We start from the raw sequence: 18,866 nt of genomic DNA on the forward strand, positions 1-18,866 counted from the left end.
AAGGTAAGAACACCTCGTGGTGGCCATCGACTATTTCACAAAATGGATGGATGCCTATCTCTGGAAGGGCGATTCAGAAGTTCTTCGGGAAGAACATAGTCTGCCGCTTCGGGATTCCGCATGTCTTGATATCCGACAACGGGTGACAGTTTGCTGAAAATCCCTTCAGGAGCTGGTGCGCCGAGCTTGGGATTAGCCAGCACTTCACCTCGGTCGGACATCCCCAGGCCAACGGTCAGGTAGAGAATGCTAATCAAACCATTATGCAAGGTCTTAACACTAGGTTGGAACTAGCCCAGTCTAACTGGCTAGATGAACTCCTTAGCGTCCTCTGAACTTACCGCACTACGCCAAGGGCAGCCACTCACGAGACCCCGTTCTCCCTGACTTAAGGGGCGGAGGCGGTGGTGCCTGCGGAGGTCTGTCTCCCCTTGCCTCGGACACAGAATTTCGTTGCGTCAGCCAACGAAGAAGAACTGAGGTGCAACTTGGACATGCTGGAGGCCAAGCGTGAGAAAGCGGCGATACGGATGGCTAAGTATAAAAGCCAACTCGCCCGCTATCATAACGTGATGGTAAGGAACACGCAATATCAACCAGGCGATCTCGTCCTAAGAAAGAACTCAATCAGCCGAGCTCATAACTCCAACAAGCTAGATCCGAACTGGGAGGGGCCATACAAGGTCCTAGAGACAAGCCGGGTTGGGTACTGTAAGCTCGCGAAATTAGACGAAATAGAGGTACCCCGCACTTGGCACTTCTCGAATTTGCGGTTGTTCGCAGAATAGATTGGCCCAGGGTATCTTACTGTATTGTTTGGAATCTTCATATCAGTTTATCATTAAATAAATGTTCGGCTTTCAAGTTTTAAGTCCATTCTCATTATCAGTGCCGTTTAACTTTTCACTCCTACACTAGCACACTCAGAGAATCCTAAGTGTCCAAGTGAGGGGCCCTGAGAGATCGACGCTCGACCCAGGAGGTCGACATGATTATCTCTAAAAAATCGACGCTCGACCTAGGAGGTCGGCATGATTATCTTCAAAATTGACGCTCAAATTGACGCTCGACCCAGGAGGTCGGCATGAGTGGTAACGGATGGAATGTCCTTCAAATCTGAGAAATCGGCGCTCGACCCAGAAGGTCGGCACGATTGTCTTTCAAATTTTGGTGCTCGACCCAAGAGGTCGGCGGCTAAGGGACGAATTCAGATAATGAATCAATGGAATGCCTTTGAAGTTTGAGAATTGATGCTCGATCCAGGAGGTCGGTAGGGCTTAAAACCTTAAAAGTCTAAGAGTCCGATGTTCGGCCTAGGAGGTCGGCAGGACTGTCTTTAGAATTTTGCCGCTCGACCCAAGAAGTCGGCGCAGCTTAAAAGAGCCTTAGGGACCGGTGCTCGACCCAGGAGGTCGGCACGCCGCCCAGATTGTTGGAATTTGGTTGTTAGTTTAGTTTGGTCGTCTGATGGGACCCCAGTTTGTCGTCCTTTGGCAAATTGGTTGTTGGCTTACAGTTAGGCGGATGCTCGACCCAAGAGGCCGGCACGCTGTTTCAGTAAATCAGGTTTGACGTTCGATCCAGGAGGTCGGCGTAACTTAAAACCAAGAGGTTTGGTGTTCGGCCCAGGAGGTCTGCGCGTCACTCCGGTTATTAGAATTCGATTGCTAAATTAGCCTGATGGTTTGGTGTCCCTGACAATCTAGTCGTTAGCTTAAAGGGCGATAGATGCTCGATCCAAGAGGTCGTTGCCTTGGTGAATCTATTTGGTGTTCGACCCGGGAGGTCGGTGTTCCCTTTCGGTTACTAGAGTTCGCCGCTAACAAGGAATTGAAGGTCAAATCAGATAGTTTCATTCAAAATTCATCTCATATATGCATTCAGACCCTATCTATTACAAAGCCTACCAAACTATACAAGGAAAGGAAAACCTATCTATGCCTTCTTCTTGCTGGCGACCTGCTTGAGGCGGGAGCTGATGGAACACCTTAAACATGTTGAGAGGCGTATGGAGAAGGCTGTTAAAAAGGATATCTATGTAGATCGTGAGCTGCGGGGCATGGCCACATCCTTATAAGAAGATGGAAAGGGTTTCCGGAGTGGCCGCTGCCCTAAGCCACTGGCTCCTTCCCGGAAGCCCTGCCAAGAGTCTCCTCCTCCTCCAGGGGAAGCTCCGCCAACTCGGTCCCCACATCGCTCCTGCCCACCAGGTCCTTCAGGGCATGCCCCTTACAATACCCATCGAAGAGCCAGTCCAGCTTCCCCTCGGCTGCGGGGTTGTAGTCCTTGAAATCAGCCAAGTTGAAGCCGGGCAGGTTGAGGCCCTTCACCTGGTCCAGGGCCCTTCACCTGGAGGATGGGCTGGTGGAGGAGGGCCACGTCCTCGGCGAACTGTTCAGAGGAGATGAACTCCCGAACAGCCTTCTTGCGCTCCCGGCTGACGGTGCCGGAGAGCTCAATGGCGTGTTCCTCCCTCAGCTTCGCCACGCCCTTCTTCTTTTGGTCCAGCTCGGACCGGGAGGAGGCGAGCTGGATTCGGGCTTCCTCCAGCTCCTTCTCCGTCTTGCCCAACTTGACCTTAAGGGAGCCTACCTCCTTAAGGGCCTAGGCAAGTTTCTGCTCGGCCTCCCGATTCTTCTTTTGCAATTTCTCCAAATCGGGAGACAGTTCGGAGAAACGGGTCACCAGGGCAGCACCGGCGGCATTGGCCTAAGGAAAGGAAAGTAAGAGTTAGCATATTACCAACTCCATCAAGGGAAAGAGCAGGGGCCCAAGGGGCCTAAGCGGGAGAGGGCTTACTTGGGCTTGGGCGGTGTAGTACATGTCCTGGAGCTCGGACGGGTTGGCCAGCTCCATCCACCTCCTATCGCGTGGAAGGAATGAGCCCGTGACCAACTCACGAGTCACTTCGGGGAACTGGGCTCGGTCGTTGATGGAGAGCTCCCAGGAAGGGCAGAAGTGGCGGGGGTCGTGCATGGTGGGGGCTTGCTCCGGCTTCGTGGAGCCCACGTGGCGGAAGTGCCACAAGCTCGGGGGAGCGCTCTCCCGGGCGTGCTCCTCCGCGGAGCCAACCTCCAAGTGGACAGGGCCCCCCGACGTCAACAGGAGAGGGCGCTGTGCTGGAGCTGGCGTCGGCTTCTTCCCGGGTTGGGAAGGCTCGTCCTCCCGACCCCTCTTCTGCCCTGTCGCCTTCTTCTTGTTGGCGACCTGCTTGGAGGGAGATTGGGACTGGGAGGCCTCCTTTTGGGGGGCCGAGCTGCCCCCAGGAGTTGGAGAGGCCTCGGAGGCCTTCTTCGCCGCCTCTGGCTGCGTGGTGGGGGCGACCTGCTCGGTTGGCGCGCCGAGCAGCCTGGAGAGCTTCCTCACTGCGGCAAACATAGCCGGGTCAGCCAAAACAGGTCAGTAGGAAAAAATATAATATATATGTAAATACAACGAGCTACAGGGGCAGAGTCGGCGTTACAGTCTTCGATGTTGGTAGGGGAGGCCACCACCTCTCCAGGGGACCCGGACAACGTCCCCATCAGCCCGGCCGCAGAGATCTGCTCGGTGGAGAATTTGGCGGCAAAGAGCTTCACCTTGGAGCTCATCAGTTGGCCGAGGGTCTCGGGGTCCAGGTCCTCCGGATAGGGGTCGGAGTCGACCTCCCCGACTTTCCACACGTTCGGGGGAAAGCTCGTGGATTTTACAAAGAGAAAGTCCCCCTTCCAATTTTTTACGGAAGAGGGGACCCCATAGAGTAGATCCTGGGTGCCCTTTCCCCCCCGAACTTGGCTAGCCCCTCGGCGGGAGAAGTAGTACCACCCAGGGAGGGAGAGCTTAAGGATGTAAGAGGCCCGGAAGATGGAAAGTGAGTAAGGGATGGAACAGATCTGGCAGTAGATTAGGAATTCAATGATGATCCTGATCGAGTTGGGGTGGACATGGGTGATCCGGAACCCCCAATAACTCAGGATCTCCGCCAGGGTTGGAGGAATGGGGAGCCGGAGCCCAGCGAGCAGCTGCTCCCTGTAAATGGCTACAAAGCCAGGGGGAGGTCGGCAGGCTCGATCGTTGGGTCCGGCGGCCCGTGGCTCGAAGGCCGGAGGGATGGAGAAAGACCCGGCCAGCTCGGCCACTGCCTCGGGTGAGAGGGTGACCTCCTGCCGGTCGGGGTGACCGTAGTTGAACTCAGAATTATCCCCCTACTCGGAAGCAGGGGTCCCCTCGGAGGAGTCCCTGTCCTTCCCAACTCCCCCCTGGGCTCCCCCAGGGGAGTCATGTGGAGACTCGGGGGAGGGGATAGAAGTGGCTTGCTGCTCGATGAGGGCATCGAGCTCGGCCGCCTCCTCCAGGAGTCAAGCAGAAGGAGAATGGGCAGATGGAGAGCTCATGATGTCAATGGGCTCAAACAGATCAGGAATGAGGAAGTTGGGATTAGAGGCAGAGGAAGAAGAGAGAGGAGGAGGAGAAGATGAAGATGAAGATGAGGACGAAGACGAAGAGGAAATAAGGATTCTGGGGGCTCTACGACGGGCCAGAGTTTGGGATACGGTGGAAGTAACGCCGGAACGATCCGACATAAAATGCAGAATGTGGCAGAGGAGGAAAAGAAAGTGCGGAAGGAGAAGGAAAAGGACTTATTGATGACTGGAAAGATGGGGAATCGCCGGAATCTGGGCACTGGAAGCTGGAAGCCTTGTTGTTGGAAATTGAAAATGCACGAAGGAAGAAGAAAATGGCAAATAGAGTCGAGTGAAATCTGATGACCCTTATTTATAGGGGGAGAAATGGGGGAAAAACGGTTGCTTGAAATTGAACCGTCCCCATGTGAACGCATTTAAGAACGGTACGGAGACCGAAGAGACGCGACAGCTGAAAAGACAGGGGCGCAGCTTTCCAATGACAGCACTGTACCGGAGGTGACTGCGGCAGAGCAGTGCGACGCTGGGCTCCCACGTGGCAGGGGTGTAGATTAGGTCTGCCCGGAAGCCCCACCTAATCTAGGGGGCTAGTGCAGAGGCCCCGTCCTGGGCCTATACACGTGGCAGCCCAGGGAGGCCTGAGTTGGGCTTAGACCCCGGGCCCATGGGAACCGTCCCGCGGCCCTCCGCTGCTAGGGCTCCGAGGAGCTCCAGGGAACGATCCCGTAGAGGGCGGGGAGGATCCCCCTCAGAGCGGGATTGAGACTATTCTGGGCAGGTCCCGAAACGTACGGAGGTCGGACTCCCAAACAGGTATAAATGGTAACACACATCAACTGCATAAGGTACGCTCACTATACGCCAATTACTCCCGACTGTGTTACTTTCCGTGAATTCCACTCACCGTAAAACTAACTTGATCGTCGGAGTGCCCGCGGGGACGACCTCGGGGCTCCCCTGTCAGATCACCCCCTTGTTGGTTTTGCAGGCTTGGGACACGCTCTCCTCATCGGCACGCCGAGCTCATCAGGTCAGTTCGGTCCGGGGAAGTTCAGCGCTTCTTCACTGACCATCATATATACACGAGAGTATGTAGATTAAAACAGAAGAAATACCACAAAAAGTGGTGAAAATTGGAATTTGGAATTTTCTGTTGGATGGTCAAGGTCACACGACACAACTCAGCAAGTACCATGCTTCCCTGCTTACAAAGTTGTCAACTGAAATGGATGCTCTCACACCATTTTTTTAAATTTTTTCATTGCAGGTAAAATTTAAATCCTCGACCTACAAGCCAAAAGAAGAGACTTAGGTCCTCCTCTTTGGTGGCCAAGCCAAAGCTCAGTGATTCACATAGTATTAGCTAACTGTAAGAGAGTAACTAGTTCAGTACGTCAAAGACTTTAGGAAAATATGTTCTCAATACATGTTGTTGAATTTTTTTTTATTCTCTTTCTTTTTCTTTTCTATTTTTCAAATTTAGGGACTGTTTGTAACTAATTAGCGCTAGATATATGTACCTTGATGCCAAAAAAAAAATCAGAGGGGCAGTAATTAGGAGGTCCAAAATTTGTGGCAGTGTTAGATCATTTCAAGATGGCAGGTAGCTCCCCTCTAAATCTTCAAAGGTTTAATAGGGATCGGTGGAAAAGTGATCAAATTAATCCAGAGTAGCTCACCCTTTGAGAACAAAGAAAATTAACAATAATAAAAAGAGAAGAATCTTAGAAATGTTTGAACTCAGAGTGATTAAAGCTAATTAATCATATTCAGGGTTAATACTAGCTTTGGTCTCCAAAGTTACTGTTCCAGTGCATCTATTTCGGCATCCTAACTTCCTAAGCTCGAAGGCAGCCCACAATCAACTGGTTTTGGGTCTCACAAATTGTTTGGTGTTAGGTCCAGATCTGACTACATCCATATTCGCATTTTTATTACTATGTAAAAATCTTTTGTGGTCAATAAGTAAATGGCCTGCCCATCCGTAGGAGTGATTATTTGCTTCATCTAAAGAACTAAGAGTTAAAATGGGGAAAATCGCCAATTTGGTCCCTAAATTTTTTCACTTAAACCAATTTAGTCCTTCACGATTTTTTTCACCAATTTAATTCTCAAACAATTTTATCGAGTTCAATGTAGGATTTATTGGGCGGCGCCACCGCATTTTATGTATTTTCCACGGCGGACCAAGGGTATAATTGGAATGACAGGTATAATTGTCTAATTATAGGGATTAGAATAGCAGCTCTGTCACGATAAGCAAAAAGAAACCTATGAAATCGACAGAGGAGCTAAGGGTTTCACAATTTGATCAACAAACCTTTTCTCCTCCTGAAATACCATGCCAAATTATATTTACAAAAAGTACTGCCACAGCTCCATAACGTTTAACTACACCCATAATGAATTCATTTTTTCCTATGCATCTCAACAACACATTTTGAAAACCCTTATTCCAATCCCAAAACCCATACAAACTACAATATTACAGCAGAGTTCAGCCAAATCTCAAGGCGTTGAAGCCTCGCATTCACAATACCAGTGGCCTGAAGCAACTCCTAAACCGTGGTGGCAGTTTTCAGAGCTTCCACTTCGGCTTCGATTAGAGAATCTTTAGTCTTCGCGTTTCCTTTGATCAATACATCATGGACTTGTACTGGGACTCGCTCAGTTGATAAGCGGAGAAAGATTTTGGCCCGGTCCGACTGCATTCGGGCCTGCCGAGTAAGAGGTGGTTGTTCATCTTCATCGTCGTCCTCTTCTTCTTCTTTCTCATCGTCGTCCTCTTCCTGGATGTCGTCGTCGTTGTCGTCGTCTTCGTCAGGTTCGGTGCGGGCAGGAGTTGTGGATTTGAGGGCATCTTCTTTGGGTTGACCCGTTGAGTTGTCTTCAAATGATGCTGCCATTGAAATACTTTGTAGTGTGTGACTGTTTGTGTTTCAGGGTGGTGGCGGAAGCAAACGACGGTGGCCAATCTGCTTACTCAACTTCCAACAAGGTCAGCATGATTAGTCAAACACAACCACTCTGCCCACAGGACACCCATCATGAGTTAAACAACAGAATAATCAACAATGCAACTACAACATGAGTTCTTTTAATGTAAAGAAGTGAGAGATGGATTTTAACAAATTTTAGATTCCAATTCAAACTCCAACAGATTGATCTGATTGTGAAGCCCTTAGCTCCTCTGTTGATTTCCAGAGGTTTCTTTTGCTTATCGTGACAAAGCTGCTATTCTAATCCCTATAATTAGACAATTATACCTGTCATTCCAATTATAATACCCTTGGTCCGCCGTGAAAAATACATAAAATGCGGTGGCGCCGCCTAATAAGTCCTACATTGAACTCGATAAAATTGTTTGAGGATTAAATTGGTGAAAAAAACCATGAAGGACTAAATTGGTGTAAGTGAAAAAGTTTAGGGACCAAATAGGCGATTTTTCCGGTTAAAATGTGACTGTGCAGACATGTTAATCGCATTTTTATTACTGTATTCACAGATCTTACAGTAAATCTCAATTAGAGAACTGGAAAAATGTACACTACTAGTCTACTAGTCCGACAACCGTGCCAAGCAGCGTCTCCACCGCTAAAAACCCATCCTCTCCACCTTCGACGTCCAAAACTAACGTTACATTGTTCAACTCCTTCAGGTACAAAGACCTCAGTCGCCAATTGCTTATGTCTTGGACTCACAGCATCCAGCGCTACTCTGCCTCCATCAAGCAGGGCCTCCAGATGGTCCCTTGGGGGCATGACTGCTCTAGTCACCGGTGGCACCAGGGGCATCGGGTCAGCTTCATATATAAACTTGTCTCATCGTACTTTTAGTATTTAGTTTGTCGAATTTGTTTGAAAGATTTGATTTTGAGATGTGGGTTGTGTCTATATTGTGTAGCAAGGCATGCTATTGTGGAGGAATTGGCTGGGCTTGGAGCCACCGTGCATACGTGTGCCTGCAACGACGCTGAGCTCTGCAGCTGTTTGAAGAAATGGAAAGATGGTGAGGAGTCTTTTCAGGTCACTGGGTCAGTTTGCGATGTGTCATCTAGAGCCGATCGTCAGAGGTTAGGGGATACTGTTTCGTCCTTGTTCAATGCGAAGCTCAACATTCTTGTAAGCGTTTTCCCATTGTACAGCATTTTGTTGCAAGAATGTAAAATTCTGGAAATACATTGAGAATAAATAATGCATATGTATTTCATGTGTAATTAGATACAACTTTTGGTGATAATTGATCAAGGTGACTGAGATTTTTAAGTGGATTCTGATGACTCGAGTCAAATTGTGTGGAACTAGGCAGTTGATTATGTGACCTTGAATATTAACCCTTGTTTTATTGAAGGAATTGGTACAGGATCCATTAATAATTAACGTTCATGATTCGCCTAGATATTCTCTGCTTTAATTAGTTCTGGAAAAGTAACCTGAGGTTATTTTTGGGCGTGTCAGTTTTGAGATTATAGCTTCCCTTCGATCTGAATGCCCCTCAAAAGAATTTGCTTTGATACTTTTCTCCTATGTATTAATGCCTAGAAATAGCATTTGGTTTAAAGTGAGAGTTTCATTGAAGAACTAATTGGTAGTGTAATCGTTGTTGAGCGATCAGAAATTTATGATTGTAGAGGGTGTTGAAGCATGCATGCAAAATGACATATTGAGTTGATGAGGAGAGTAGGGCATGTAGGAATCTGGTTACCACTTCAACTGGAGATCTTTGATCGGTTGGAGGCAGAAATGTCACTATAAATACTGAATTGAACATAACAATGCTAGAACAATATGTTTAACAATCTCAAGACCCAAAATTTCATTAAGGTACTCCTATAGCTTTTGCTTCAACTTATCTTGATAGATACTCTTTGCCATATGTGAAATCATTTCCATGTATCTTTCCTTTTCCCAAACATCCATCTCAGCGATGGTTTACATTATTTTCTGCTTCTCTTTTCTTGTTACTTTGCAAATGTTTTGATTTCCTAATATATGTAAACATTGCTAGTCTTGTTGCAGCCTTATAAAACAATCTTCTGAGTCTATTAGGTATGCATTTATCATCTGAAGTTCCAACAGCACTTATCTAGTTAGACACAATCTATTTTCATCCTGTGATTCACATTGTCAATCTTTCTACTACTGTTGAGAATTAAATTCTAAAAATCTAGATGTTTTTTTTTGTATTCTCCTTTTCACAAAGAAGGTACATGGTTAGATTTGCTTCTGCCCTCCCTCAAAAAAGCCATCGATTTAAATATTAATTTCCATGAAGAAAGTATGTATGGCCGTTCCCAATGGACTGCATGTGTTTGGTTTTAAGTTTCCATTTTATCCCTATGTTCTGTCCACTAGCATCATTTGAAGGTCTCTGATGTTATCTAGTTGTAGCAATTAATGGACTTCAACGTTTTACCTTCAATCACTTGTATGATTAACAAGTTCATTTGCTACTTTTCTGGATCAGTAGGTAAATAATGTTGGCACCAATATCCGAAAACCTATTGTTGATATCACGGCAGTAGAATTCTCTGCTCTGGTCACAACGAATTTTGAATCTGTTTTCCACTGGTGCCAACTGGCATATCCCCTTCTGAAAGCATCAGGATCAGGAAGTGTTGTGTTTACATCTTCTGTCTCTGGTTTTGTGTCCTTGAAGTCCATGTCTGTTCAAGGAGCCACCAAAGGTACTCTTTGTTAAAACAAAGGCCTTTTACCTTTCCATGCTGACCATGACTATGAAAAGGAGCAATATGATGTTCTTTTTTGGTCTGTGACTTGCAGGAGCAATTAATCAACTGACAAGAAGTTTAGCATGTGAGTGGGCAAATGACAACATCAGGAGCAATGCAGTCGCACTGTGGTACATCAAGACCTCAATGGTGGAGCAAGTAATTATCTTTTGCTTTGTCTCTTGGGTAATATGATCAACTATTTCCAGTAAAAAGTTCACATTTGGATCTTTTTGTCTCAGTGAGATAGGTCTTCTGTGAATCTGAAACTCTGCTAAAATGTCAATATTTTTCTCAATTTTTGCTCCGTTGAAATTTTCTCGACGACTGTAGCAATGTGTGACCAAATTTAAATGCTTGTACAGTCAAATTTGCCAATCCTTCTGTGTCTGCTGGGTATGCCAGTAGACGTTTTAAGGGAAAGAAAAGTGTAAGAGTAGCATAAAAGTAACAACCCAAAGAACAAATAATTGTTCGCCCGCCTTACTTACCCCCTCCTCGTTCAACCAGGCAGATTGTGGGGTGGGTTTGAGCTGAAAGCTTTGGAGCATTCTTTGGGTCCTTTGTTCTTCAGCGTCTGCATAGTTGCACTAAGGTAGACTTTTCAGGCAGCACCTTGTATAAAATAAGCACATGCAGTTTTAGGAAGGATATATGTCAATTCCAATATGCAAACTGCATATAGGAGTATAATTATGACAGCAGTTATGTTCCCTCTTCTATTACAGGTGTTGAGTAACAGAGAATATCTTGAAGAAGTATATGATCGAACTCCACTCCACCGTCTTGGAGATCCGGCTGAGGTCTCATCTCTTGTTGCATTCCTCTGTCTACCAGCATCATCGAATATTACTGGCCAGATAATATGCGTCGATGGAGGGATGTCCGTGAATGGCTTCTGCCCTCGTCCGTACTAGCAACTTGCCACTTTTCTTGTTTGTCGTTATAGGGTAATCAGTACATATTGCCATCTCACATCTATGTTGGAACTACCATGGATTCGCTCTGGATCGTTCTTCCTTTTTAGTAGCTGTATTTGTTGGATGAGTTTAGACAATAGTCATGCACTCGAAATACGGACTCTTGGTTTAGACATTAACATGCTCTTTTTGCTTATTCACTGCCATTCCAAATAACAGATTAACTGCTAAACTTGTTTATCATGCACAATTAGATTTGTGATAGGCATATTGCTAGGTAGCCGAGACTGCTGTGAACAGCCTTGTGACCTTATTGGTCAGATAACATAATTCCTGCTTCTTCTCTTTTTCTTTTTCTTTTTTTAAATTGATAGCCCAGCTCAAATACAAAATCTATCGACCGAATAGGATATGAGATTGATGAACATTTTGCAGATTTTTGCAATCTAGATATAGATAGAAGTGCCATGGATTCAAACTTTGTCATTGACAAAATTGCCTCTAGAACCATCAGCCTTTGGGCTGGTGGTCACCACCAATGCATTAAGGTTTGGTGAGGTGAAACCTTTCCTCCCACCAATTTACCACAATTAAATGTGGCCTTACTTAAAAAATTCAATCAGGTGCGTGGTGCACCCGTCTGGTCCGATGGTGATTCAGTTCTCTTCGAGTTATCCCAGGACCTTATCTGATCCTCCCTTTCTCAGAGTGTATGAAGCTATCATATCAACAAAAAAAAAAAAAAAAAAAAAAAAGGAAATTGTCGTTAGGATTGACAGAAGGGGGCTCAATCTTCTTTCTCATTCCTACCAAAGGGTCTGGCCTTAAGGGAGCATTAACTACGGCGTAGTTTCGTCCAAGCTTCATCGCGTGGTCATGGATGTTAATTGCCCTCTGTATTTCTCTTGTTATGCATAATTCCAACGAGTAGTGGGATCCGCGAACTTGTTTATTGAAGGTGAACTCCTCCTCCTCCTCCTCCTAATAACGCCAAGTATAGCAATAGTAGGTGTTTCCATCATTTGATGGCTGCTACAAGTTATAGGCCACCAACCCCACTCCCAACCGGTCAAAAACTTGAGAGTTAAAAACTGGTGCGGTGGCAATTTCCCTAAAAAATAAAATCTGGGTTCACAAAACGACTTTTTTTTTTTTAATACTTGGGACGAGTTTTGCAACTTCAAAACTACTATATAATCACATGTTTCAGCAATTTAATTCAAAGTGATGCGTAACCGCCCTAACTTGGAATATTTCTCGTTCAAGAATAATAAAACGTCACAACTTATTATAGTGATCAAATCTTCGCTCCCGACCTTTCTGTCACTTTCAATTCTACGGTTCTCATTTCTTTCTTTCTACCATCAAAACCAAGAAAATGGCAAAATCTTTGGGAAGACCATAATGAAAAATGGCAAAAACGTCGCCCACCCTTTTTGTTCGAGACGTGGCAATATCAGGCAACGAGAGTTTGCGTTTCAAGATGACAAGCAAAGTGATTCATGCAGACACGGACGGGCAAGGGTTGAAGTTGGAGCATGCATGCAGGAGTTATCAAATCTCTGAACCACCACCGTATCATCATTGATCAGTCAGACTCAGACCACTCCTTGCCTTGCTCCCGGACGCGGGGCTGGAGCGGTTGTTCTGACAACCGCTCCGGAAGGTGTTACATCATTACATCATCTGTACAAGGTATAACAATAGAACAACAGCGAGTAACACTATAACAATATTTTTGTGAGTCCCATACGGCGTGAAAATTAAGTTACAAGACGTGATTTAACCCGCACAAATTTTTGAGGCCTCATCCAGACCATGAACTGCCTGGGTCTGACAACCGTCCAGGCCCCTCGTCCCTTGCTCGCTTGCATACTACCTACCATCTTTAACGTCAAATACATATTGGTTTGGGGTTGGTGAAGTGTCTTCGAATTTCACACCACATAAAATATCTCTAAATATTTTTTATAAATAACTAATGATCTCGGGGTATATTTTAAACCGTAATGAAATGATGATGGGAGTTGAAAGTGACCAAACTTGATTTTATTTTTTTTATTTTTTTAAAAAGAAAAAATCTTGGTTTACCATCATGGAAAAGCTCTCATTTCCTGGAACGTTCATCATCATGGTGTATGATTATAAGCTAACCTAACTTTTTACTACCAGGATTCAAGAGTTTGAAATTACCCGAACAGAGAGCCCTGAATCAATGAGACATAACTGTCGTCGCGGTCTGGTCAGGTTACGTACATACTTTTCTCCCACCGTCCTACTTCCACAACACGTGTCCTCCAGCTTTGGCAAGAAAGCACATCGTATACACAACTGACACAAGACCATAAGACTTAAAAAGCCTGAAATCTTACCTAAAGATATTCCGCGTGTCCGCTCTTGGTAGACTCAAGAATCCGGTTACGTAATAGTACAAGGCAGATGGCACTATCAAAATCAAATGTCGATCATGATCATGCCGCTGATTGATTTATTGAGGAAGGCACGGGGGGTTTATTCTGGTTCGGTTCATGCTGGTCATTTCCTTGTTCGCTGTATATCTAAGGGTTATTATCACACCCACCCCCCAACTATATATCACTATTATCATATTATCTTCTATAATTATTTTTTAGTCACTTCACCACATAAATAATTCAACTCAATATGTTAGAAATTTTAGATAAAAATATTCCTTTATTCTATAGTATTATCACATAATGTTATTATCATTTTATCCCTTAAAATTGTAATGATACAGTCGCTTAAATTCCTAACATTAGTTTCTATGATTTTTTCTCATCGCTAATCTAACTAGTATGATCAAAATTTTTTAAATGTATTTACCCTTTGTTACATATAATTAAAAATAAAAAGTTGGAATGGTTATTCTTTCTTTTCTTTCACTTTAAAAGATCCAAAAACATAAAAAAAAAGGATTTTCTCAAATTAGTTTTAACATTTATTAATACTAGAAAAAGAAAAAGAGATAGGGAAGAAGGGGACAAAAAATTAGATTTTGCTAAAAAAGAAAATAAAAAAGTCTAATATTAACATATTACTTTAAGGTTATCAGGATTGGGATTGGAATTTGGTGGTAAACAAAAAAGTGAAATAATTTTAACATAATAGAAGTATTTAATTCTTTCTTATTTATATTTTTTCAAAAAAAAATTGAGCTCTCTCTCTCTCTCCCTCCCTCTCCCTCTTCCCCTCCCATCTTTCTATTTTTTTTTTCAATATTAATAAGATTGTTAAGAAGAAAGAGATTAATATTTTGACTTTTTTTCTTAATACTAAAAAGTAGAAAAGTCACTTTAAATTATTATTTTTATTATACAAATAGCAGGGTACTTTTTTTTTAAAGTTCTTTAACTTACTATGTTGGTTTAATGGTGGGATAAATTGTCTAAAAAATAATTTTAGGGGATAAATTGATAATGAAATTATAGTTTATAGGGGTAAAGTGATAATAATTTTAAGAGTTAAACATGTCTTTTCACTTTAATAAACGAACTCCGTTAAGTTTGACACGTTAATTTTGAGGATCAAATAACTAAAAGACAATAATATTAAGGAGAAAATTGATAATGACACTGAATGTTAAGGAGATAAAGTGATAACAACACTGCAGTATTTTTGAAGATGATGCAGGGTGCAAAATGTCAGAACAAAAGTTTCACTTCCATTTTCGGTATCATTATGCGTTGCACTTGGCGGTTTTAAAAGCATGTGGCATTTCATTTTCTATCAAACTTTTGGCAAAAAGAACAGCGGTTACGCAATTAAGACTTCACCATTTTAATTTTTCTATCCAATAGTAATTAGTGTTAACATTTTAAGAATTAGAAGTTCTATATTCAAATTCCCTTTCCTCCTCCCAATTCTTAAATCTCATTTTTCTTAAGTTAAAAGGTTTTTTTTTTAAAAAAAAAAAAAAAAGAAGAAAAGAAAGAAGACATTTTAGGAAAGCCATTTATTTTGTGAAAATCAATAAAGTGGTGGATCGGGACCAGCTGAATAGTGCGAGCAGGTGGGTGGCGTGGCAAGAGTGTAGGATGGGGTGTCAATTTCAATTAGGAGAGAGTACAATTGCTTGCCAGCCAGAATTTACAGGTGTTGGATATCCAATGGCTTCAGCCAGCAACTGGTCCTGCAGTATTATTATTACCAGTATTAAGCTCCTAGGACGACCGCTACAACCAACTCCTTGATGGATTTTCTTAAATGTTTCACAATTTTGCATTTGTTTGATTCGATGATGACGATGATTCAATTTTCTCCGAGTAAAATAAAAAAAGTTATTATGTCGATAAAAAAAAATACTAGGACGGACTACTACTCCTACGACTACTTCTGTATTCTTTTGCTTGCTTTGATGGGTCGCGTGTTGTCCTGCTCTAGTTTGACGGGTTTCCTCCTCCATCCATCCAAGGAATTTCCCTTTTGCTGTTTCCGCTTTCCACCTGTCAGTGTTTCCCTTTTCGGCTTTCAAGCCTTCTCTTTTTCTGCTGTAAAGAGGACCCGGAAAATCATCAGTGTTTAGTCGTAGCTCGTACTTTTTTGGTTTTTAGAGCCTCTCTCCTATCCTAGAGGGCGGGAAGGAGAGTTTCAAAATTTTTTGGGATTCAATACTTGTGACATAAAATAATAATTAAAATTTATGTGTATGATATAAGTAAAATAAAATTTGACCTTTTTTTTCTGAAATTCTTGATATCCAAATAACCTCATTGTGTACAGACTCAACTCTGATACCTCATTTTAAATTTTTTTTACTGTAAGTAGGGTTAGAATATCCGAAAAAAAGATTTAATTCCCTTTTTATCGACATTAAGACAAAGCTCAGTGGTTAGTCGTGGTAGTAATTTGCGATTCCTTATACTATATAAGATTGAGTTTTGGTCAAAGAGAGTTGAATTTCAACCGCATGGGCGGGGGCATTTTGGAAATTTAAAAAATATATTGCTTTTTTTAACCTTTTGGTACAACTGATTGCAACATGTATTTGGATGTTTTTATATTAAAACCCCCATGTTTGTACATTTAAAGCTTGTATTTATAGACACATCTGAATATTTGTGGAATGTAGGTTAATTTTGGTGATCATATGTCTGAAATTCAGCCATTTGAAACAGCATCTCTACCGGTAATAAAACACTATTTACATTCCAATTAAACGGTCAATAAATGTGGGTATGCTGCTAAATTATTGTTTGTGCATCTCTTTCAATTCTTCCTCCTTCACATTCTTCAGTTTTCTCCCTTTCGACTTCCAGGATTACATTTTTTTAGCCTTTACACTCAACATTTCATAATGGTTTTCAGTTGAAGCAATATTTTCTTAGTATTACTTAATATGCGCTATTATCTTATGTTTATTTTCATTTATTTGCTCACCACAAGCACCTAAAAAATTTTCTTTAACCACCCGTGCGATGCGCAGATATTCCCCCTCTAGTAATGTCTATGAGAAAAGGAAAACGGGGAAAATTGCTTTGACACAACCCTAACAGAGGCCTCCAAGTGCCTAAACTTAATAGCGAAAGTGAGCTGTTAATTAACGGTGGAAATGAGACAAATCCTTTTAGTCCTAAAATATATTTTTGCATGACGAGACAGCACAAATTAAATTAATACGTGTGGAAACTATTTAGTCACTCTCTCTTTTTTTCTTTTCTTTTTTGTTTTGACGTGATAGAAGTATTTCTTGTCAATTTGACTAATCTTTGAGTTATTTATTAGCAGTATCCAAACTCACCATTCCTTTTGTCTGTGCATGTGTAACTAACTGCATATTGCTTCGTTTACTAATACCTGAATTGGTTTTAGCTTGTACACTTAGAAGTTGTAGTAATTGACTAACTCGAACGTTGATGGAATTCGTTTTTTCACTTTGTATCAATTTTTAATCACTAAATTGCTCCGTTTGGATTGACCATTTTTTCAAAAATAAAATTTTCAAATACAATATTACAGTAATAGCTCAAAAAAAACATCTCATCCGTACAATATATCAAATATTTCAAAAAAAATTTATAAAAATTTTTTTTAATATACACTGTTACAGTAAAATTTTTCAAAAACACCCTAAAAAAAGCTAATCCAAACGGAGTAATATTTAGCTATTTCTTCTCCTACATAAAATATATCGAAATCAACTTGGTAAAATTTGTCGTGTAAGCAAGGAACGGACACGTTGTTAAACTTTGTCTTGAATAGCAGTGGTTAGTGGTAGTAGTATAAAACACAGAGGTAACACAATTTGATAAGAGTCTTCTTCCCCGGCGGCTACAACCAAAAACGGGGACTCCGGAGTCCGACCTATTTCGTTAACCGGCGCCGAAATGATCCAATGCAAACTAAAAATGACTTTTTCAAACAGTTTATCAACCTAACAAATGGCTACCGGCCGGCCAATTTTGTCAAAAAAGCAAAACAAAAAAGAACACATTTGAATCTTTGAGAATAATTTTTAAAACAAAATCACTAAAATGGCTCTCAATTCACTATTTTTAAAAATTAGAATCTCGAAATGCGACGAGCAATTTGGGATTGAAAGAATAGAGTTTATATTCTTTTTTTTTTTTTGGTAATAAAAGAGACTATATATTGAACAAACTTAAGTTATAGGTACAAAATGAGGGAAGCAAATTCCCTTAAGACCTGCATCTACTAAATTTCTCAAAGCATAATGAATACTATCATAGCATACAAAATTCACGTCTTGTTGAGCACCCAGTTTCGTCAATCTGTCAGCACACTGGTTTGCTTCTCGATAAGCATGTCTAAGTATGACTTTCGGCAGAGCAGAGATCAGGAACATGCAATCAGAGACAATTGAAGCATATTCATGAGTTGAGATATCTGCAGATTTAAGCAAGTGTAGAGCAGTATATTCGTTCACCTGTATCGTTGGTGTGATGGATATAGAACACATTTGATGTTGCATTCTTAAACATGAAATATTAATGTTTAAATTTCTTAAACATTTCATAAAGCGACATTTCTACCAAAGGTAATGTACTAATCAATATCCTTAATTTTTTTAAAAAATATGCTTAATTATGTTTATAAGGTATTTGAACGTACTCTAAAAATTCTTCCGTTGAAAGCAGCATCACAAAGGAATGAGATTTTGAGTTAGCTCTAAAATTAAAAAAGGACAAAACAAGAACGTGAAAAATGAATCAATCGGACCGAAACTCTTGAAACGTGTCATGTTTCTTCCCATCACAGCCAAGACGACCTTCTTCATCATCATCGTCCCCCCCCCCCCACAGGTCGAGATATTCAAATATTCTCCCGAGCCGAGTGTCAACGACGTAGACGTACCAGTGGGTCCCCCAACCCCCCGCCCCCCACCTTCATTCTTCTGCTACGTAATCACTTGTGATTGGACCCCGTGACCCCATCATTCAGTATAAGCCTCCCCCACCCCCCCCCCCCCCCTTCTTTTTAAAATTCCTAATATCACATACAATCTCGTACTCCATGAGTTATACACGTGTACTTAAAAAAATAGACATTAAAAAATCTGATTAAAAAAAGTTTAGGGATTGATTAAAATTAAGATTAAAAATGATTGAGAATATAAAAAATTAAGTTGAGAAATGTGTTTTGTGATGGAAACGAAATATTATTTAGAAAAATTTGGTATCCAAACAAATCCAAATTAACAAGAAAAGTATAAATATCACAATTAAATATTATTTTAAAAAAATTAAAATTTTAAAATATGATAGTAAAATAATTGGGACGGAAGATTGAATAAGAAATGTGAACGTGGTCCGAGGAGCACAGGCGTGTCAGAAA

The 18,866-nt window shown here is 42.0% G+C and overlaps 1 protein-coding gene across 3 annotated transcripts; it reads left to right on the top strand.

Moving 5' to 3' along the window:
- Positions 1-7,894: 7,894 nt before the first annotated feature.
- On the top strand, positions 7,895-11,254 carry LOC113743317 (tropinone reductase homolog At5g06060-like). Of its 3 annotated transcripts, XR_011818713.1 has the most exons (6): positions 7,895-8,200; positions 8,311-8,524; positions 9,873-10,089; positions 10,187-10,293; positions 10,645-10,729; positions 10,863-11,001. XR_011818713.1 is itself a non-coding variant. In XM_072060519.1 (5 exons), exons 1-5 carry the CDS (start codon positions 7,944-7,946, stop codon positions 11,049-11,051), a joined length of 1,011 nt encoding a protein of 336 aa, XP_071916620.1. In that variant the 5' UTR covers positions 7,896-7,943; the 3' UTR covers positions 11,052-11,254. The 3 variants fall into 3 exon arrangements, 2 of the variants coding, with proteins under 2 accessions (XP_071916620.1, XP_071916621.1); XM_072060519.1 differs by lacking the exon at positions 10,645-10,729 and having other exon boundaries at positions 7,896-8,200; positions 10,187-10,320; positions 10,863-11,254; XM_072060520.1 differs by lacking the exon at positions 10,645-10,729 and having other exon boundaries at positions 7,897-8,200; positions 10,863-11,254.
- Positions 11,255-18,866: the final 7,612 nt, after the last annotated feature.

This window comes from Coffea arabica, chromosome 1e, assembly GCF_036785885.1.
Source record: "Coffea arabica cultivar ET-39 chromosome 1e, Coffea Arabica ET-39 HiFi, whole genome shotgun sequence".
Taxonomy (NCBI): Eukaryota; Viridiplantae; Streptophyta; class Magnoliopsida; order Gentianales; family Rubiaceae; genus Coffea; species Coffea arabica.